Source organism: Nicotiana tabacum, chromosome 23, assembly GCF_000715075.1.
Source record: "Nicotiana tabacum cultivar K326 chromosome 23, ASM71507v2, whole genome shotgun sequence".
In the NCBI taxonomy this organism is placed as follows: Eukaryota; Viridiplantae; Streptophyta; class Magnoliopsida; order Solanales; family Solanaceae; genus Nicotiana; species Nicotiana tabacum.
The window spans coordinates 11,687,935-11,711,291 of record NC_134102.1 but is presented as its reverse complement, the minus strand read 5'-3'; the positions used below and the strand labels follow the sequence as shown (position 1 = coordinate 11,711,291).

The following is a 23,357-nucleotide window of genomic DNA, read 5'->3' as shown; positions in this document are numbered from 1 at the left end:
TCTCTAAGATGCTCTCACCACTCTCTAAAATATCAGATTTTTTTTGCTCCAAAAGAGTCCCCTTGCCTCAATATATCAAAATAGTGTCGAGTCAAAAATTATAAAAATTAAAGCCCCGACACAGATCTGCGGTCGCATATGCGACCGCATGATGCTTCTGCGGCCCGCATAATGGGTCGCAAAAAGGCCCTCCGGAACTGGGCAACACTATTTTAGTCTGCGGCCGTTATGCGGTCCGCAGACCTATTCTGCGTCGCATAATGCACCGCAAAACTGGTCTGCAATCGCATAATGTGCCGCAAACCTGATCTCCAAACTCGCCTCACCTGCTTTACTCTGCGACCATTATGCGGTTCGCATAGTGATTCTGCAGTCGCATAATGGACCGCAAAAATACATTTTGTCTGCCATAATTTTTTCTTTACTCCCCAGTGTATTATTCAACCCAAAAGGTCACGAGCCGCGACTCGCAAGCTCGCCGCGAGAAATTTCTATAATCTTTATACTAATTTATATATCTCGGCACCACAAAACCTTAATTTTCTTAGCAAAAATTCTCCGGGGTCGTTACACATAAGTCAACATCCGGTCAACCTTTTCAACTTAAGTTATAAATCTTGGAACTAAGTGTTCCAAATCATTCCAAAACTTCACCGGACCCGAATTAATCCCCCAGCAAGTCACATAACAACTGTAAAGCATAAATCGAGCAGTAAATGGGGGGACAAGGTAGTAATACTCAAAACAACCGGTCGGGTCGTTACAAACACCCTATAAAAGGCCAAGAATGGTTGGTATGGGAATTCTACAAACAAGAAGTGGAGCTTCCATCTATAATGTAAGCATATACTGTCAATTTGTGACTATGAACTCATTTTGATCAAACTTGGGATGTAAACTAACTAAGTTTGTTTTTGTGAACATAGCATGGAATGTCAGTTGTGCCTATGAACTCTATAGTAGTGACTGGAGATATTGGATACAAACCAAGAACATAGGTGAAATGGAAAGGTAAAGAAGCTGCCACCTCAAGGAGTCTTCAACATATTCAAGCTAAGAAAAGAATATAGACAAGGTCAAAGGCATCTGAAAGAGTTCGTTTGAGCCAAACAAGTTCATCGGCACCACAATCAACTGCCCAGTAGATATTAGAACTTCAGTGTTTTTGTTTTCCTTTTGGCAGTTGGTATATGTAAAGACAATATGAATTTCTGTTTTGGTATGCAACTATATTCAGCAATGACCTGAAAGTTTCATCTTCTCAATCTATCCTTTTAGCTTATCTAATTGCATCTCTATCTTCCTTTCCACTTATTTTTTTTTCTAGGCTTCTCAACACTTTCATACACTTCCAATGCACTTTCAAGTTCACCAATTTTCTCCACTAGTTTAGGAATAATAAATTTCGATCTTGGATCAATTTTTGCATCTCTCCAACGCCAAAAATCACTAGATCTTGGACCCTACAATGATGAAACACAAGAATTAATTAAAGGTCAATAAGTGAAAGCTTCAACTAATTTACAAAAATTAAACTTACCCCATAGTATGGACACACCCAATATCTTCTACCGGGGTTCTGAAGGGTCCAAGCAGTCATTATCGGCAGCACATAACCATGGTTGCAACGCACTTCTTCATTCAATCTAGGATCATCATCTTCCATGCAAAGCCTAGCCAAGTTAGTTGACCGCATTGTTAACTAAGCCCTAAAATCAGATGAACCCCTCAAATAAGAAGAAATTCGAAACACTCAATAAGCCCTAAAATCAAATGAACCAAAAGATTATAGAGAAGAATAAGGCTTTAATTCAGATAAAAGGATTCGAAATTGTAGGTCTTGGCCAGAATTCGTGAGTAATTGAAGAAGAAGAGATTTAGGGTTCTTGAAAAAGAGAAGAAGAATTGGATCGGATAATTGGAGATTTTACCGATGGGTCTCCTTATAAAGTAAAGAGTCTTTTTTACTGTTGGGTCTCTTTTTTTTATAATAATTTTTTTAAAAATTTATTTTATCCATTAATTTTAGTGTAAAAGCGCTCACAAATCAAATGTTTCCACGCGCTGGGTCTGGGGTCATGGAGAGTGAAACAAAATTCACTTACAATGTGTTTAGGGGTAAAAAAGTAAAAGAACACCTGTGTTAGTTAAAGTGTTCAAACCTTTTTGTTGGACAGGTTTAATGTGGTCTTTATGTATTTTGCCAACATAATATAATATTTATGTGATTAAAAAAATTAAATTAAGACATTTTCAAATATAAAATAGATCATCTATTAAAATACTACACAAAAAATAGTGTCACGTAATATGAGACATAAGGGTATATTCTTTTGAGCACATGTAAGTAAATTGGTTCATAACGAGAGGCGGAATGAGCCTATTAGGTACAAGTTCGGTCGAATCCAGTTACTTTTGCTTAAATACAATATTTATATTAATTTTTTTTATTGAATATGTATATGTATATGTATTTAATTATGAATCTAGTAACTAAGACGAGTTATCAATTCTTTGGGAAATTTAGAATTGATAAATTTTAAATATTGACTTCGCATGAGTGAATCAAAACTAAAGATGCATCACATGGAAAGGCATGACTTGATAAAAATAATAGTTGGTGGTACCACAGTTTTTTCGTTCCGTGTTCTAAGGGTGTATCTTTCAAGAAAATGAGTGCATTATTACGAAGGGATCATTCCAATATTTAAAATTTAACGGGATCAACCTTTAGGTTCTTATCATTGAACTCATTACGCCTTTTGAAATTATTTTTTCAAAATTATTATTTTTTTGAAATTTCAGTAAATGTTTATATATATATCTGCATACTATAACGAGAATGTAAGAAGCGGTTAATCTTATAGACTATATATTACATTCTCCATTGCTACTAGGTTTAATATAGATATAAATTTATTATAAAAAATTTATAATAGAGATTTCAACATGTCATACTATAAACTTTTAATAACCCAAATCACAAAAAGTATATTTAACTAAAATGTAAGAAGGAACACCACACATGCTCGTCTCCATGGGTAGACCCAATTTTTTTTTTTTAAAAAGAAAGTAAGAAATAGTAATAAGACAAACATGAGATTTGAACCCACAACCTTAATGTAGTGGTGAATCCAATATTCATTATACCCGATGGCGATTTGATCTTAGGTGCATGCAAATATATTAAAAAAATAAAATTTACTTCCCTACTTTTAAAATTAATTTACGTTTATCTCTGTTATAATTTTCGAATAAATTTACCCTTGCCGTTAATCTTTTCTTCAAATGTACCCTCGCTCCTAATAAAGAAGCAAATTATATATATATATATATATATATATATATATATATATATATATAAATAAATAAAATCTCTTAGTTATAATCATTTCTTATTTTTTTCATCACATATTTCTTCACGTAAAATCTTTGAGATAATATATTTTAACTACATTCTACAGTAATTAAGCTTCAACTCTAGATAAGGAAGGGGTCAAATTAAATACCGATCTAATTTTCTTAAACAAGAGTATTAAAAATAATTAATAAAAAATATAAAAGAAACCTTTTATTTTTTTTAAAAATAAAATACTACTATCAATGAACCACAGAGCAAATTGGCAATATAAATATTCCTTTAGCAATACAGAAGTTTGTAGGTGAGGATTGCTAGGGTAGTCCAACCAATTTTCTTCTATTTGAGCTGTAAATATTTTCAGCTTTGGTACTAAAATAATTGATTTACCAACAAAAAAAGAAAGAATATTCCTTTAACACGATTAAAACCACTTCAATAACAACACAATCCATTAATTAGACCCGCTAATTGCTTCTTTCTTTGGTTTCACTAATTACTCCGTCCGTTTACTTTTATTTGGCATGTTTTGACTTTTCACGTCTCTTAAAAAATAATAAATAAAATACATAATTTATCATGAAACTCATATTAATTGATGCATATTTTATTGGATTTGATAAAAAGATTTGAAATGAGTAATAAATACTGTGAGTATAACAATAAGTTTTTTTTGTCTTATCTTGATATGCGTAAAGTGATAATTAAAAATAAAAATATATTTTTAATATACATGCCAAGTAAAAGTGAACGGAGAGAGTATATGTTTAACCAAATTTAGAAAATTTGTCTCTAATTATTGGTTCATGGATGACTGACGAGTGCTGGAAATCACAAGCCACGTCATCGATCCGTGTGACTACAAAACAATTACCATCCGTCGAACTCCACGTTATCAACGGTCCACAATAAGCCATAAACAAACACGCGGATAGCAATCTGTAGCCGTCCATTTAAAAATTCCCCAAAATAGTAATTCATTCCACCGACAATATCTTCCCCCTTCTAAAATTCAAAAAACCCTCAAAATTTCCCCTTTATATAAACCCTTAGCTCATACCCCATTCTTCACCATCAATTCAATCTCAAAATCATTCTAAAAAAAAAAAGGCTTAAAAATGTCAGGCCGTGGAAAGGGAGGCAAGGGATTAGGAAAGGGAGGAGCAAAACGACACCGTAAGGTATTACGTGACAATATTCAGGGAATTACAAAGCCTGCTATTAGGAGGCTAGCTAGAAGAGGCGGAGTGAAGAGAATTAGCGGATTGATTTACGAAGAGACACGTGGAGTGTTGAAGATCTTTCTAGAAAATGTGATTCGTGATGCTGTGACCTATACTGAGCATGCTAGGAGAAAGACTGTTACTGCTATGGATGTTGTTTATTCGCTCAAGAGACAGGGTAGGACTCTATATGGATTTGGTGGTTAAATTTCTGTATCTGGGTTTTGGGTGTTTTGTTTAGTCTACTTTAACTGATGTAATTTACTGTGTTTTTAAATCTATGAAATATCTTGTTTCAGTATCGATATGGTAAATAGAGTGTTACTCTTTGTTTGCATTTGCTGCACAGTTCAAACCTTGAAACCATTGGCCTGAAGTTCCAACTAATCTATTAATGCAGAAACTGTAACCAATCTTTTGTTATAAACTTTTGATCTCTGTATCTAGTTTGGCATTATTAAAATAAATTAGCATTTCTCAATTTTGGTCTAACAGTATAGTATTCACCAAACTGTTCACAATCAAAGAAGAAGCAAGGAGAAGAGCAAAAAGAATGCAGCAACAAGCGACCGTGATTATGTTTACAGCTACATGAATTTTTTGTATATGGCTAAATTTTAAATAATCCCCCCCCCCCTAAAAAGTGGCTACTATTTCAAATCGCCTAATAAAATGTGGTTATGTTTACAGCAACATGAATTATCTGAAATTGGCTAAATTTTAGACAATCACCTTAAAGTTGCTATTATTGCGAATTATCTGAATTTGGCTCGGTGAAGTGCACAAATAGCCTACTGACATCAGTTGTGGAATTTTAGTGGCTATATTGTCGCAACACTTTTAACTTTGAAATTTAGCTCCATAGGGCAAGTGATGGTCAAAAGTTGAAAACCACCCAGTGTCATATTTCTATAGATGATTTCTCGCAAGGTATGTGTAAGATTTGTGCATACGCTATCCTCCCCAAACTTCACAGTGATTTGTGTATATACTATCCTCCTCAGACTTCACAGCGTGATAATAATGGGTATGTTGTATTTAAGCTGATCTTGATCCAGAATTATATTAGTTTCTCTAGCACAATAAGTACTTTGCATTTATATTATGTAACGATGCATAAAGATGAAAAACTATATGTACGAAAACAAAACGTAATTCAAGAAGATATTCGATATTCATATATTAAAACTGGCATAAAATGCAGGTATAGCACGAATGCATACTGGCTTCGTTCATTCTCCATGTACTAAGATAACTAGAGGCCAAACTGACACAAGACAAACATCCTTTGATACAATGAAAACATAAAAGCATATCACTTAACAAGCTTGTCCCTCATTTAACACCAATAAAAGCTCAATTCTTTCTAGAGATGCCAAGCCTGCCACGGAAATCATCCTCCATTAGGGGAATACCATTGCGCAGTTTGATCGTTGGTTCCCAGCCTAGTAGTTCTTTCGCCTTTGTGATGTCTGGCTTTCTCTGGCGAGGATCGTCTGGTGTATTTTCCACCGTGATAATTTGCACTTCCGGATTGATAAGCTGCAAAACAAAGAATAATCCGCGTTAACACAAATGTTAACGTGTCATGTGAATACATAGTTGGAGTGCAAGTTCAGCAGAGTATACCTCCTTCACAGTCTCAGCAAGTTCAAGCATTGTGAATTCACCTGATTGCAAGAATATGAATTGTTATTGTTTAAGCTAATAAAATTGGAGGTATGGGTTTTCAATTGGATATGCCAAGAAATGAATAAACAGAAAGCTAACCTGGATTTCCAATGTTAATTGGTCCAGTATTATCTCCCTCCATAAGTCGAATAAGACCATCAACCTTCATCATCCAGAAAGGAAGATAAGCAAAAAGAGAAGACATAATATGAACAGAAAAAAGGTGATTCATAGACTGTTGTATACCATGTCGGAAACATAACAAAAGCTGCGAGTTTGTGTTCCAGGCAGCTGAACAGTCAAGGGTTCATCACTGTAAAATTGCACAAAAGATAGGGTTGGCCATTATTAACTCTCACAATACAATTAAATATCGAACAGTACGAGTAATAAATAGTGAGGTTCAGAATATTACCGAATTGCCTGGGCAATGAAATTGCTGACAACACGACCATCATCAATATTCATTCGTGGACCGTACGTGTTGAAGATTCTAGCAATTCTTATTTCTGGTAAAAGGGGACACCATTTCGTAGATGTAAAACAATGCTTCAGAATGCAGAACTTTACAAAAGAGAATCCACTAGATTTGAAAGAAAACCATTCACAAACATATATATGTAGGAAGTGCTGTACCTATTCCATGCTGCCTGTGATAATCAAACATCAAAGTCTCAGCCACTCTTTTCCCCTCATCATAACAACTCCTAACTCCTGAAATTTGCAAGCAACATTTTTACCAAATCTAACATGATCAATTCACAAAAACTGAGGGGAAATTTCTTCTTTTTTTTCTTCCTTTTTTCTAGCAGATACTAAGAAGATACTGCCAGTAGCGCTCATGATAGGGAGTTTCCAGTTAGAACATAGCTTAAACACATTTCTGTGAGTAAGTATAATAGAATCCAGAGTTTTGGCATTAACAGTAAGTTTGACCAGGTTATCTTATCTATGACAAAAGTATCCAAAATTCTCTGCAATTCTTGTAAACTCCAAAAAGAGGCTATTTATCAAAGAAGCAAATCATCACTTGTTAGATGTGTTCTCAGGCAAAAGAGTTGTATGAGCTTTAGGGAGTCTTTTTCAATGATGCAACTTCGCCGACGAAAAACTAAAGATGCATACCAATTGGGTTGACATTGCCCCAGTAGCTCTCATCTTGAGGGTGCACAAGTGGATCTCCATAAACCTCAGAAGTTGATGTCAGTAAAATCCTGCATTGCATAATGACAGTTAGATGAAGATGTATGTATCCCAACTGTAATTGACGATAGAAGCAGATTCATACCTTGCTCCAACTCTCTTGGCAAGTCCCAACATGTTCAATGTACCAATTACATTAGTCTTAATTGTCTGCAGATATCATAAAAAAGAGTAAGTCTACAGAGGCATCTAAGTATACAGGATCATAGTAACTCGTGTCTTCTTTACTGACCTTAACGGGATTGTATTTGTAAAAAATTGGAGAAGCAGGGCAAGCAAGATGGTAAATTTGGTCAACTTCAATCAATAATGGCTCAGTAACATCTGCATATCATTTAAGGAGAAAATACAAGTTGATTCAGGTAACAAAGATCTCGTAACAATATGTATACTTTACGAGAGAAAACACGGAAAAACATTTTGTGAAGGGATCTATTGTAGTAGAAGTTGATCATAGATACTTGCAAGAAAAAGTTTGGCAGATCAAGAACTTGGAGATGTGATGAAAGGTAATAAAACAGCGAATATTGCATTACCATGCCGAATTAACTCAAATCTTGGACGACCAATCCATTGCTTTAGGTTATCCTTTGATCCAGTGAAGTAGTTATCCACGACAATCACCTAAGAATAATGCAGCAATAAAATTGTGTAAATAGACATATTTAAAACCCTATCATCTAACATAGTATTCAGTGGTTGCAAAGTATATACCTCGTTCTTCTCATTTTGCATTAGTCTGTCAACGAGGTGAGAGCCAATAAATCCAGCACCACCAGTCACCAAAATTCTCATGTTGGCCTATTATTAAAAATTTTACAGATAACAAACAGCATAAACACAAGAAATATCAAGATAAAGGCAGAAAATTGAAAGAAACGTCAACGAGATAAAGTATATACCTGGAAAAATTTTGCTTTTCGTAATGGCGATGGTTCTGGTGGTGGTTTTGCAGAAGCATGGTTGTCTCCATTGGAAGTCATTTCCAGATCACTTCAATTTCTGAACCCAAAACCAAATTTAAAGTTCAAAACCAATAATTAAAGTAAGATTCAACCAAACTATCGCAACTCTACAACATAACAACCACAATTACCGGATAACCATTGCTTATAGAGTGATAACCATGACACAGAAACATAAGAATATCAAAAAGATAAATGTAACCATCTTTCCCATAGCCAATATATATGACTAATCAACTAAAACTCCCTTCATAAATTAGCTGGTGCCAACTACATGAATCCTAATAAATCCTCTTTATTCTTTTGTTTTTCTTCCTTCAACCATCCTGGCGGCCGAAACTCATTGGTCCGACTAATCCAGATTAACGCCACTAAAAGCACTGCATGGGTATTATAGCTTTTTACCTAAGACGACTCCATTTCAGGCTCGAACAAGTAACCTCTGGTTAAAAAGGAGGAACCTTTAACATTCGGCCACAAACAAATCAATCACAATTTCTAACGGCAAGAAAAGTTCTTTTTTGAAATATTTTTGGCAGAAAATGAACAGCACATTACGCACCAAAGGGCAACCCGGTGCACAAACATCCCGCGTTCAAGCAGGTTCCAAGGAAGGGCTTCACCCAGAGAATTAACAAACCCAAATTAAATATTCATCAACAGAAGATAAAAAGCAAACAACTTGATTCCATATTCAGAAAAAATACAACTTTGGATCACCTGATCGTCTACAATGCTAATGGAAACAGCCTCTAACAGAAATATTGCAAAATATCAGATTTTTTTTTTAATTGTCAGAGGCTCAATGCATGAATTTATAGAACAAACATCATATAGATTCAGACAAAGAACGTGAAAAGTACGTAATCAGGATCCCTATCACACCAAACATGCCAACTAGATAAAGATGGCAGAAATAAAAAACAAATCTTTGAACAAAAAAAGAGTGAAATTAAAGCTTCTGAGCAATTCTACAAAGACCCCACATCAGATCTGAATCTATATTTCTCCAAAAAGCACAAAATTAATCAAAACAATCAACAAAAAAATTAATTAATGTAATTGCAAAAGAATTAGAAAAAATTACCTTTTTTTTGTGAAATCTTTTTATAACAAAATAACAGAGGACAATGATAATGCCTATGTAAAAGAGATATATAAACACATAGAAATTGGGTAGATGGTGAGATGCTGTAAATAATTGTTGGGTAGTAAAAAATCTGAAGTTTTTATTTGGTTGAGAGGAAAAGCAATAAATGTGGTGGAATTAATTGAATTTTTGAAGTGGAGGATTTGTTTTACTATAGTTATGATTTATCTGCCACGTTAGATACGTGTCAGTAGTTTAGACTAAATTGAATACGTTGACTTTTCCGATCAGAACCAAACAACATTAGCTAACGTAGTACGCACTACTCTCACCGTATGTCCGAAAGTAGTTTAACATCAGTACATCACTATTATTGTGTTTCAGAAATTTAAAAAGATCATGCCAATTTTTCGAAAATAAAAAATAAAAAATTCCAACTACGTATTAAGTGGGCGTTTGGACACAAGAATTGTGAAATTTAGAAAAAAGTGAAAAGACTTTCAAGTTGAAAATGATATTTGAAAATTAGAGTTGTGTTTGGACATTACCCATGATAGAAGATTATCTATATCTGGCACAACAGCTTAGAGTAGCAGCTTACAAGCAGATTACACAACATCTTACAATCAGCTTGCACAACAACTTGCAGTAGCAGCTTACACAACAACTTCTTTTCTTCTATAAATAGAGGAGAATTCAGTTCATTATGTACATAAGTTTGAAATTTGAATAATATATCAGTTTCTCTCTATACTTGTCTTTACTTTACTATCTTTATTTTATAACACGTTATCAGCACGACACTCTGCCATCTCGAGAAAATACTTTGAAAGTATCAGAGGTACGAACTTTCTTTTTCTAAATAATGTCAAATCTTTCTAAACTTGAGTTTGTAACCCTAGATATATCGTGAAAAAGCTACATGTCTTAGGTGCTTGATACCGAAATTCATCTTGATGCGATGGGTCTGACAGACACCATCAAAGATAAAAATCAGGCATCAAACCAAGACCGTGCCAAAGCAATGATATTCCTACGCCATCACCTTGATGAGGGCCTGAAAATGGAATATCTTACTGTTAAAGATCCAGTCATACTGTGAAATAATTTAAAAAATAGATATGACCACCTGAAGATGGTCGTTCTTCCACAGGCACGTTATGATTGGACTCATCTAAGGCTACAAGATTTTAAATCTATCAGTGGGTATAATTCTGTTATGTTCAGAATTATTTCCCAATTGAAACTATGTGGTGATAATATTACTGATCATGATATGTTGGAGAAAACTTTCACCACTTTTCATGCCTCGGATATGCTCCTGCAGCAGCAATATCGAGAGATGGGATTCAAAAAGTATTCTGAACTTATCTCACATCTTCTTGTAGCCGAGAAACATAATGGGCTATTAATGAAAAACCATGAAAGCCGACCTACTGGTTCTTGTCCATTCCCTGAAGTGAATGAGACGAACTTCCACCAAGCTAAGCGTGGAAGAGGACGTGGCCCCAGTCATGGTCATGGCCGTGGTCGGGGAGAAAACTCTAATCGTGGTAATAACAATGTACCAAAGAACCCTCCTCACCACCAGCAGTGGAAAAGGAAGGAACAAAAGCATTAAGCGGTGCAAGCAGCAAAGCCAGAAAATGCATGCAATAGATGTGGAGGAAAAGGGCACTGGTCACGTACATGTCGTACGTCAAAGCACCTGGTAGAGCTGTATCAAGCCTCCCTGAAGAAGAAAGAGAAAAATGCTGAAGCAAATTTTATTTCTGAAGATAATTTAGACTTCATGCATTTGGATGTAGCTGATTATTTTGCACTCCCAGAAGGAGAAACAAGTCATGTGATCGGTAGTGAATCTGTAGAAATATAAATATTTTAATTTTTGTTGTTTGTAGTAGATAGTATGGTTATGTAATTGTTGTACATAAATAAAAGTTATGCTTTGAAAATAATGTTTACTATCATATTTATTTTTTTATGTCATTTTGAATAATATGGATAATCCTCAAATTATGTTTGGATCAAAGACCAATCATGAAGATATTTGTGTAATTGATAGTGGAACAACTCATGCCATATTCAAAGATCAGAAATACTTTTCTTATTTGCATAAGGAAAAAGCAAATGTTTCTACAATTTCTGGTAATATAAGTTTGATTGAAGGCTCCAGAAGAGCTACTGTATTTCTGTCTAAGGGAATAAAACTTATAATAGACAATGCATTATTCTCCTCCAAGTCCCGAAGAAACTTGTTGAGTTTTATAGATATCCGCCGAAATGGATATCATGTTGAAACAATAGATGAAATGAACGTGGAATATCTTTGTATTTGTTGCGGCCAAAAACTTGTTGCGGCCAAACGCACACACAAGTATACGCGGTCGTCAAGTAATAAAGTGACTAAAACTCGGATGTCGAACCCACGAGAACTTGTGATTAACTATTAACTAAATTAGACTATCCTAATTATCTAAATAAGAATTAAACCTAAAAATATTTTATTCTAAACTAATTAAATAAAAAAATATAAATAATGAACTTTGAACAGAGAAAGAGCAGATTTTTTATGATATCAATGTAATAAAAATGATCTAGGGTTATGGGCTATCTAACAATCCTATTATATTCTTAAATTAAATTGACTGACTAATTTATCTGGCTTATTGGTTGACAGGGTTAATATTGCTCATAAGAATCTGTCGAGTTCTTACTCGCCTATTCAAGCTAGCCTAACGCCTATATGTCTATGGAGTTGGAATCAACAACAATGCATTTATAATTTCTGTAAATCAACCAAGCAAGATAATTAAGTATATGTCTATCCTAACCACGAATCCGTTCCCCGATGCCCGAGTTCAAGAACTTGCTCTACTCAATCCTATATGCAATATAGAATTTTCACTTTCGAGTTCAATTCTAGATTCGTAGATAGTATTCAATTGGTGATCAAACAATTAAATAATTAAGCGCAAGATTGAATAAATAAACCAATATGATAAATCAAGAAGGCAAAATCAATATCCGAATAACAATAGTCATGAAAGAACCACAACCTTAGAACGTGAAGTTTAGCTCCACATAGACATGGTATCCAAACAACAAATCATAAAAAGAAACATAAAAATTACTAAGTTTGGTGAGAGAAAGATGGAACTTGATGAATTCCAGCCTCCACGACGGCTCTGTGCTTGCGTTTTTTCTCTCAAAACGTCCTCTCCTTCAAAAATAGGTTTAGGTTGGCTTTTATATGAGTTGGGGGCGTCTAGGGGTCAAAATAACCGAGTCCTAGTCGAAAAGGACACTTTCCCGTCTTGAGCGTCCAGGGCAGCGTGGGGCGCTGGCCCTGGCGCTCAAATATTTTGGCTGCTGTAAATTGCGTACGCTGGCTGTGGCCCTCAAATTTTACTTTTTGCCTTTTTGTCCCGATTTCGCTCCAATTCGCGCCATTTCGTCCCAAATTGTATCCGAATGATCCCTACACATAGAAATACAAAAATTTAGCACAAATAATCATATTAAACATCTCAAATTGTCGAGACATGAGCAAAATGTGAGGCAGGTATATATCAAAATATGCATACATTAAGCCGATTATCAACACCCCACACTTAGACTCTTGTTCGTCCTCGATCAATGGAACTATATTAGCACCCCCAAAACGTACTTAGCACTATGAAAGAGGACCTCACAATTAACTCAATCAAACACCCTACCTTTTGACTATGATCGATGTCGGCAATTAAGCATGAACACACAAATTTCACATTCTTCCCATTTTTAAATAGCCCAAGTATACTCAATGTTTTTCAACCAACTCAATCAACTCAAGCAACCTCTCCACAACCACCTTACCTCAAGAGACGACTCATTACCACTAAGCATCCTCAACTCACGCACTCACCCAACACAAGAAAGTGTACAATATCACCAATCCGTCATGAGATCAAGTGCCCTCACCACAAGCAAAAGAGTGAATATCAAAATAGTCCACAAATTTAAATATGTCATTGAACATAAATTAAGGACATCACACAATTGAACAACATTCACTCACTCTCACAAAGAATTCATGTGCATCCCGTAGTCGTACCATAAGCTTGCCCGTAGTGTACATCTCTACTAATCTAAGCTAGCTAAATCTAGGATCAATTAGGACTTTAAGATTGTAATATAGGCTAAGGGACGGGTAGAATACATTTAGGAATAGTGACTAACCCTCCTAAGCACTTTAATACACTACACTCACAATTCAAGCGCAATTGCTTCGCAACCCATTCACTTGTCATACACCATAACTAACATAACCCTTTTTTCCATCAAACACCTCTATGGTTTCACTAGCACGAGTGAGAAGGATTAGGAGGTGTGTCTTTCTACATTATTTGAACTTTTATTTGCTCTTTCTTGCAAAAAATTTCCTTTTTTTTACACACTCCATACATTGAAGTTCATAAGCTAGTGGCCTTTATTCACAATTTTAGTGCACCTTAAAGGCCCTTCCATGGTTCCACTCGAAAGTCACTTCCCAATCTCTCACCTTACTTCTTCTAGCGACTAAGTGCCTTAGGAGGTGAAGGTTCAACAATCTCACATTAAGAACAAAGTAGGAGTACGACTTGTAATGTGGGTGCCAAGGAAACGGTCTATAGGCTCAAAGGGGATAGCAATGGGAAAATTCTATTTGTCAGTGACAAACACCTTTATGGTCAATCAAGAAACGCCTACGTCATCTCCTATACTAGCACAACTTAATGATTTCACGTTGATTAACACACAGAGCAAGTTCTAGACTACACAAGATAGCACAGAATATCAACAATCCTTACACACACATGGCACTTGACTCACTCAAGACGGTTCTGTGTGACTCTCAAGTCAAGCAAGCATATCAAGTTGAGAATTTTTTAAGGAACACTGCACTAGATGGCATACAAGTCAATCAAATGAGAAAAAGGCGTCAAAGAGTAGGCTACTTAATCTACTTGAGCATTACAATTCAAATCCTATACGCAGGAAGACAGAGCGCATGCTCTAACTTAACTTGCCAACACCAAACATATCAAAAGGTATCTCCGAGCACCTCAGTTTTCTCCCTTATCCTACTAAAAAAAAAAAAAAACACCCGATTCGAGCTACACCCTTGGAAAAGAACCAGCGTCCAAAGAAAAACCAAGGGATATTACCTAACTATCAAAAATAAAATAAAAAAAAATCTTTTTGGTATTTTTAATCGGACTTTAATCCCTCAAGAAAATTATCCAACAGATCCATCGTCGGAAAAAGTCCAAAAATAAAATTTCAATTTTTTCTCAATTTTTTTCTGTTTTTTTTTTTAAATCTTTTTTTAATTACTACTACTACTACTACTACTACTACTACTACTACTACTATACTACACCATTAATTCTACTAACTATGCTATTAAAAATAAAAAGCTAGCTAATAATAAAAAGATAAGAAACTAACAATATACTAATCTAATACTATAGAAAGAATAGAGAATCTTCCACCCCACACTTAAAAGAGTTCAGTGTCCTCAATGCACAAATAAAGTAAAAATAACAAGGGTGGACAAGAAACTCCCTGAAAGACCAAAGGCCGAAGCAATAGCAGCTCACGAGATACTCAGACTTCTCCCATGGATGGTCCTTTGTGCGGGTACCTCACACTAGTTCCAACCATCTGGCTCGCTTTTGCACGCTTCCAGTGACTTTTATTCCTATGCTCATAATCCTACAAAACAAAACAACACTACAAAAATAATAAAATAAACAAAAATAAATAAAGCAGTAAAGCTGGATTGCCTCCCAACAAGTGCCTAATTTAATATAGCAGCACGATGTGAACCGCTTTTTGCCCCCACCTCGAACTTATGAATTGAGCCCCTAACATGGCATCCAGTCTGCGGCTATGCTCAAATGGTGGGCTACAAATATAACCAGGCCAAGTAATAAATTTTTCACTCTACACTTCTCGGCCTTTAGATGAGGAATGTAATTTTTGCTTTTTGGCACAACAAATTCAAGAATATAGGCACTCTCATCCTCACCCTTTGACCCCCTCATTGTCTCAGATGGCTCGATTACTATCTTACTATCTAAACACAATGTGGAAAAATGATTGGAATGAGGTCTAATGCACCCGAACTCATGAATTGTACTACTATTTATATCCCCATATATACACACACTCAAGTCTCCCAAAGTAATGTTATCTATTCCCTCATATGACTCTAGAGCATTCTTCTCAACATTGGCATCCTCAAGAAAAACATGGTCTAATGATTGGTATTCTCGTTTTAGCTCCTCAATTTGGTCTAGAAGATTTTTTTCAGCTTCACACAACTCATCATTAAATTGTTGGCCATTACACGCATCAACCTTTTCATTCAAATTTGCATCCAAGTTATGCACAACCAAGCCAAAATTATCAATTTTATATGCAAGATCATCTCTCTCCTTAGACCAATCATTCACCAACGTTGTCAGAAGACAACGTCATTCCGCATATTCCCTTAATCGAGAATATTCGTCCCAATACCAACCCTTACTCCCATATTCAAATTCAGATTTCCAAGAGTTCAGGTCATGACAAGCCCAAAATGACGGGCCATATAAGTTTTCCGTCAACCAAGAGTCTTCATCAATAACCTTACCTCCATATATTTCATCCCCAGATGTCATGGTGAAAGAACTAGAAACACACTAAGAGAAAAATCAAATAGTTATAAAAATAAAATATTTACAAAAAGAGAAGGAAAAAAAACTTGTAAAGATAAAAGTACAAGCCTAATGTAGAAAAATAGTTAATTTCTAAGTCCCCGTTAACGGTGCCAAAAACTTATTGCGGCCAAACGCACACGCAAGTATACGCGGTCGTCAAGTAATAAAGTGACTAAAAGTCGGATGTCGAACCCACGAGGACTTGTGTTAACTAAATTAGACTATCCTAATTATCTAAATAAGAATTAAACCTAAAAATATTTTATTCTAAACTAATTAAATAAAAAAATATAAATAATGAACTTTGAACAGAGAAAGAGCAGATTTTTTATGATATCAATGTAATAAAAATGATCTAGGGTTATGGGCTATCTAACAATCCTATTGTATTCTTAAATTGAATTGACCGACTAATTTATCTGGCTTATTGGTTGACAGGGTTAATATTGCTCATAAGAATCTGTCGAGTTCTTACTCGCCTATTCAAGCTAGCCTAACGCCTATATGTCTATGGAGTTAGAATCAACAAGAACGCATTTATAATTCCTGTAAATCAACCAAGCAAGGCAATTAGGCATATGTCTATCCTAACCACGAATCTGTTCCCCGATGCCCGAGTTCAAGAACTTGCTCTACTCAATCCTATATGCAATATAGAATTTCCACTTTCGAGTTCAATTCTAGATTCGTAGATAATATTCAATTGGTGATCAAGCAATTAAATAATTAAGCGCAAGATTGAATAAATAAACTAATATGATAAATCAAGAAGGCAAAATCAATATCCGAATAACAATAGTCATGAAAGAACCACAACCCTAGAACGTGAAGTTTAGCTCCACATAGACATGGTATCCAAACAACAAATCATACAAAGAAACATAAAAATTACTAAGTTTGGTGAGAGAAAGATGAAACTTGATGAATTCCAGCCTCCACGGCGGCTCTGTGCTTGTGTTTTTTCTCTCAAAACATCCTCTCCTTCAAAAATAGGTTTAGGTTGGCTTTTATATTAGTTGGAGGCGTCTAGGGGTCGAAATAACCGAGTCCTAGTCGAAAAAGGACACTTTCCCGTCTTGAGCGTCCAGGGCAGCGTGGGGCGCTGGCCCTGGCACTCAAATATTTTGGCTGCTGTAAATTGCGCCACAGCCAGCGCCCCATGCTGTCTGTGGCCCTCAAATTTCTCTTTTTGTCTTTTTGTCCCGATTTTGCTCCAATTCGCGCCATTTCGTCCCAAATTGCATCCGAATGATCCCTACACATAGAAATACCAAAATTTAGCACAAATAATCATATTAAACATCTCAAATCGTCGAGACATGAGCAAAATGTGAGGTGGTATATATCAAAATATGCATACATTAAGCCGATTATTAGTATTACAAAGAATATTTCTGGACATAAATGCATTGTAGAAAAGTTACCAACTTTATCTTGTGGCTTATACTATTCAAAGATTAGTACAGTTGAACCACACTCTATCCTAAACCGGAAGTTTACTGATTTAAATACTTTTGTGCTTTGGCATGGCCGTTTGGGCCATCCTGGATCAATAATGATGAGACGAATTACTGAAAATTCGAGTGGGCATCCATTAAAGAACCTGAAGATTCTTACAAATGATGAATTTTCTTGTGATGCTTGTTATCAAGGCAAAATGATCACTAGACCATCACCAATGAAGGTTGGCATTGAGTCCCCTGCCTTTTTAGAACGTATACATGGGGATATATGTGGACCTATTCACCCACCAAGTGGGCTGTTTAGATATTTTATGGTCCTAATAGATGCATCTTCAAGATGGTCTCATGTGTGCCTACTATCATCTCGCAACCTGGCATTTGCAAAGTTATTAGCCCAAATAATTCGATTAAGCGCACAATTCCCAGATTATCCTATAAAGGCTATTCGCCTTGATAATGCTGGAGAATTCTCATCTCAAGCTTTTGATAATTACTGTCTATCAGTTGGGATGAAAGTTGAATATCATGTAGCTTATGTTCATACTCAAAATGGCCTTGCAGAGTCATTTATTAAACGACTTTAATTGATAGCAAGACCACTACTTATGAAAATAAAATTGCCCATTACTGTTTGGGGCCATGCTATCTTGCACGCAACATCACTTATCCGTCTCAGACCGACACATTATAATAAATATTCTCCATCATAATTCGTTTTTGGTCATGAACTAAATATTGCCCATCTACGAATTTTTGGATGTGATGTATATGTGCCAGTAGCACTACCACAACGCAATAAGATGGGTCCCCAAAGAAGGTTAGGAATATATATTGGGTTTGAATCATCTTCTATTATTCGCTATCTTGAACCATTGACGAGAGATTTATTTACTGCTCGATTTGCAGATTGTCAATTTGATGAAATAAATTTTCCACAATTAGGGGGAGAGAAAAAGAAAATCAAAAGAGAAATTGTGTGAAAAGTTTCATCATTATCTCACTTTGATCCACGTACCCCTATAGGCTATATGTAATCAAGAAGTCCAGAAGATCATCCATTTATAAAATATAGCAAATCAAATGCCAGACGTATTTACTAATTTGAAAAGGATAACTAAGTCACATATCTCTGCAGAGAATGTTTCTATCCGAATTGATGTCCCAGTAGGACCACCTACTAGCATGAGAGCTAGTGAACCTAAAGCATGCCCGAAGCGTGGTAGGCCTTTGGGTTCTAAGGATCGAAATCCTAGAAAAATAAAATCGACAAATGATCAAAATGATATTATGAAGGGGTCTCCTACAGAGACCCAAGATTTGATTAGTTCTGAGATTCATGAAGAAATCAATGAACCCGAGACTCAAGTGAGCGAGGAACTTTTAATAAGTTCTACTGGTGATGGGATTAATTTAAATCGATCTGAAATAGTGGTGGATAATATTTTTGATTATAATGTTGCACTTAACATTATGCAAGATAGTGAGGATTTTGAACCCCGATCTGTCGAAGAATGTCGACAAAGATCTGATTGGCCAAAATGGCAAGAATTAATTCAATTGGAATTGAAGTCACTTGCTAAAAGAGAGGTCTTTGGACCAGTAGTCCAAACACCTGTTGGTATAAAGCCAGTTGGTCATAAATGGGTTTTTGTGCGAAAAAGGAATGATAAAAATGAATTTGAAAGATACAAGGCTCGCCTTGTTGCACAAGGATTCTCACAACGACCTAGAGTCGATTATGAAGAAACATATTCACCCGTTATGGATGCCATAATATTTCGATATCTCATCAGTTTAGCCTTACGTGAAAGGCTTGAAATACATCTAATGGATGTGGTTACATCTTATCTGTACGGGTCAATTGATAATGAGATTTACATGAAAAATCCTGAAGGATTTAAAATGCCTGAAGCATATTCAAAAACTCGAAAAATATACTCAATCAGATTACAAAAATCTTTGTACGGTTTAAAACAATCTGGGCGCATGTGGTATAATCGCCTCAGTGAATATTTACTGAAAGAGGGTTACATAAATGATGTTATTTGTCCATGTATTTTATAAAGAAAATGGCTTCAAAATTTATTATACTTGTTGTTTATGTTGATGACATAAATCTTGTTGTAACTCTAGAAGAGCTCCAAAAGGTAATTGAATATTTTAAGAAAGAATTTGAGATGAAAAATCTTGGAAAGACAAAACTTTGTCTTGGTCTGCAAATTGAACATTTAGCAGACGAGATCTTTATCCATCAATCTGCCTATACAGAAAGGGTATTAAAACGCTTTTACATGGACAAAGCGCACCCATTGAGTACACCAATGGTTGTTCAATCACTTGAAGTGAATAAAGATTTGTTCCGACCTCCAGAAGAGGATGAGGAACTCCTTGGTCCCGAAGTACCCTATCTCAGTGCAATTGGTGCACTAATGTATCTTGCTAATGCTACAAGGCCCGACATAACATTTTCTGTTAATTTACTTGCAAGATATAATTCTTCTCCTACACGGAGACATTGGAACGAGATTAAACATATATTGCGATATTTAAAGGGAACTCTTGATATGAGTTTGTTTTATGCTAACAAAGATAGTGCATATCTTGTTGGTTATGCAGATACAAGTTATTTATCTGATCCTCATAAAGCTAGATCTCAAACTGGGTATGTATTTACATGTGGAGGTACTATCATATGATGGATCTCCACAAAGCAATCTATTGTTGCTACTTCTTCAAATCATGCTGAAATAATAGTTATTCATGAAGCAAGTAGGGAATGCGTATGGTTGAGATCAATAATTCATTTTATTCGAGAAAAATGTGGTTTGGAATGTGAGAAAAGACCCACAATTTTATACGAAGACAATGTTGCATGCATAGCCCAAATGAAGGGAGGATTTATAAAATGAGATAGAACGAAGCACATTTCACCAAAATTATTTTACACACACGATCTTCAGAAAAATGGTGACATTGATTTGCAACAAATCCGTTCAAGTGACAATCCGGCAAATTTATTCACCAAATCTTTACCAACTTCAACTTTTGAGAAGATGATATACAAGATTGGAATGCAGACACTTAAATATTTGAAACAAAGTTTTCATCAGGGGGAGTAAAATATGCGATGTACTCTTTTTTCCTTATTAAGATTTTTTCCAACAGGATTTTCCTTATAAGGTTTTTAATGAGGCAGCTAGCAATGCGTATTACTAAATATGTGTACTCTTTTTCCTTCACTAGGATTTTTTCCCATGGGGTTTTTCCTAGTAAGGTTTTAACGAGGCACATTATCTTTTAATGAACATACCAGGGGGAGTGTTATGAATATATTATATTAGTTCATTTAGTATTCCGTTGTAAATAAGCTTCCTGAAGAAGTTTATTCATATAAGACTCCGCCGTAAATATGTTTATCTATTTAGTACTCTATTGGAAATAAGCCTCCTGAAGAAGCTTATCCTTTCGGTACTCTGTTATGGATAAATATTACCCATGATAAAAAATTATCTATATCTGGCACAACAGTTTAGAGCAGCAACTTACAAGCAGCTTACACAGCAGCTTACAAGCAACTTACACAGCAGCTTGCAGCAACAACTTACAAGCAGCTTGCAGTAGCAGCTTACACAACAACTTCCTTTCTTTTATAAATAGAGGGGAATTTAGTTCATTATGTACATAAGTTTGATGTTTGAATAATATATTAGTTTCTCTCTATACTTGTCTTTACTTTATTGTCTTTATTTTATAACATTTCAGAAATTTTAAAAAATCTTATCAATTTTTTGCAAAACTAAATTTCGATTACTTTTAAAACTGAGCTATTTTTGAACGACCAGTTATAAATCTGGCTATTTTTTAATTTCTCCCTTCCTAACCTAAAGGACCAGACCGTTATCCTTACAAATGGTTGACTGGTTGGGCCGATGCTAATATATGGGCTCTGCTTCAACCACAGACAAAAATTTGAGAAAAGTATAATTTTTCGTCGGTCCCAGAAATAATAATCGACAAAATATATACAAAAAATATATAATATTTTTATATATTTTTCAGCTAATGAATAGTAGTAATTTCACCTGACGGACCAATTTTGTATTTTGGCCAAGAAATTTTTCTGGAGCTCAACATGCTTGCTTTTTTTGGCAACCATTCTTGTTAAAAGTGTTGGTTATGATGCTTTTCAAAAGGAGCACATCAAGAGTCAAGACTGCTTTGGGACCAAATTCCATATGATTTTAGGAGGAGTGAAATTAAGGATCCGTTTGGCCATAGATTTTGTCAAAATAAATTTGGGTTTTATTTGACAAACACATATTTGACTATAGATTTTGCCAATATTTTGGCCAAATCCCAAATTCCAAAACCAGCTCAATCCAAAATATCATTATTATATTTTTTTAAAATTGCTCAAAACTTTGTATTTTATAAAAGAGCCCACAATTTATTATTTTGTAACGATATTGCTTCGTCTTCTCGGTTATCTGATAGTGTATCATGTAGTTCATTATAAGAATGATAATTTTGTATCAAATTTATTTATGTTCACGACTATGGTTTGCAATAATATAATGAATGTTATTGATAATGGTACTGTTGGGTATTTGTGATAGTTTTTAGAACTTGTGGGTATAAGTCATGTTTCATGTTTTTCCAAACTAAACTTCACCCAAAACAGATGTCCAAACACATTTTCATTTTCAAACCAAACTTCACCCAAATCCGATTTTTCAGAATAAATTTGGGAATCTATGGCCAAACGCTAGCTAAATTGCCAATGCTTCGCTACACACCTATGTTTTTAATCGTATTTCATCTTTATTTTGAAGGATTTTTTGATAATTATTTGCACGTAATTATTGTTTAAATCACATTAAATAATTAATATTTTATTTAGCCATGGGCTGAGTTGAGATGTTTAGTTGATGGTTGAGGACGACTTAAAGGGAACACTTATATTTTTTGCCTTTATTTTAATATGCATTTATTTATTTATTTTATATAAGCAAAATATTTATCTTGTACTCACTGTCCCCGTTTGAATTTGCTCGCAAATAATGTCCTTATTATTAGTGGACGGAATAAAATTTACCCATCAAAACTAACAGATAGTTTCACCGATAATCTTAATCCTAAATATTTCTTGTAAAAAGTTATAACCAAAAAAATTACACAGATCCAAAATGATTAAAAAGCCAAATTACATCTAACTGCTTATCATATTCCTGTCTTTTCTTTAACAGCAATAAAACAATGCACAAGTTCTAGAAAATAAATATTTCTTAAATCAAAGAAATATAATTGAAGAAATTGTAGGGAGTTATTATGAACACTTAACAAGTAAGTTTAATCTTGCCGAACCGATTGTTGTCATGCCAAAAAGAAAAAAAATCAACACAATATCAATTTTATTTTTGTTAAGCTAAATTTATTTAGATAATCGCAACTAGGTAGACAAGAAGTATTGTCTTCACAAAAATAAAAACTAAAAAATAGAAAACTTATTAGTCATCTATTGAACAAAAAAGAATATGTTGAAAAATATTTCTATGCTTTTTAAGTGTATTTTTGGAGAATTTGTTTTCTACATCTTTGTCAAAATCTATTTTGTTTGCACAAAATAATTGATTATTTGTTTATCATGTTGCATAAA

The 23,357-nt window shown here is 34.7% G+C and overlaps 2 protein-coding genes across 4 annotated transcripts; one reads left to right on the top strand and one right to left on the bottom strand.

The window, feature by feature from the left end:
- Window positions 1-4,411: 4,411 nt before the first annotated feature.
- LOC107803096 (histone H4) lies at window positions 4,412-4,895 on the top strand. The gene has a single exon (XM_016626716.2). The coding sequence runs from the start codon at window positions 4,477-4,479 to the stop codon at window positions 4,786-4,788; it is 312 nt and encodes a 103-aa protein (XP_016482202.1). The 5' UTR covers window positions 4,412-4,476; the 3' UTR covers window positions 4,789-4,895.
- Window positions 4,896-5,736: 841 nt separating this feature from the next.
- Window positions 5,737-9,744, bottom strand: LOC107803105 (UDP-glucuronic acid decarboxylase 5-like). Of its 3 annotated transcripts, XM_075246441.1 has the most exons (14): window positions 9,141-9,195; window positions 8,983-9,037; window positions 8,358-8,457; window positions 8,170-8,256; window positions 7,992-8,079; window positions 7,688-7,779; window positions 7,541-7,605; window positions 7,378-7,466; window positions 6,889-6,966; window positions 6,668-6,761; window positions 6,499-6,565; window positions 6,352-6,415; window positions 6,211-6,251; window positions 5,737-6,123 (listed from the first exon to the last, which is right to left on the bottom strand). In XM_075246441.1, the coding sequence occupies exons 3-14, from the start codon at window positions 8,436-8,438 to the stop codon at window positions 5,938-5,940; spliced, it is 1,032 nt and encodes a 343-aa protein (XP_075102542.1). In that variant the 5' UTR covers window positions 8,439-8,457; window positions 8,983-9,037; window positions 9,141-9,195; the 3' UTR covers window positions 5,737-5,937. The 3 variants fall into 3 exon arrangements, with proteins under 3 accessions (XP_075102542.1, XP_075102541.1, XP_016482211.1); XM_075246440.1 differs by lacking the exons at window positions 8,983-9,037; window positions 9,141-9,195 and adding an exon at window positions 9,508-9,744; XM_016626725.2 differs by lacking the exon at window positions 8,983-9,037 and having other exon boundaries at window positions 9,141-9,277.
- Between the last annotated feature and the right edge of the window lie 13,613 nt (window positions 9,745-23,357).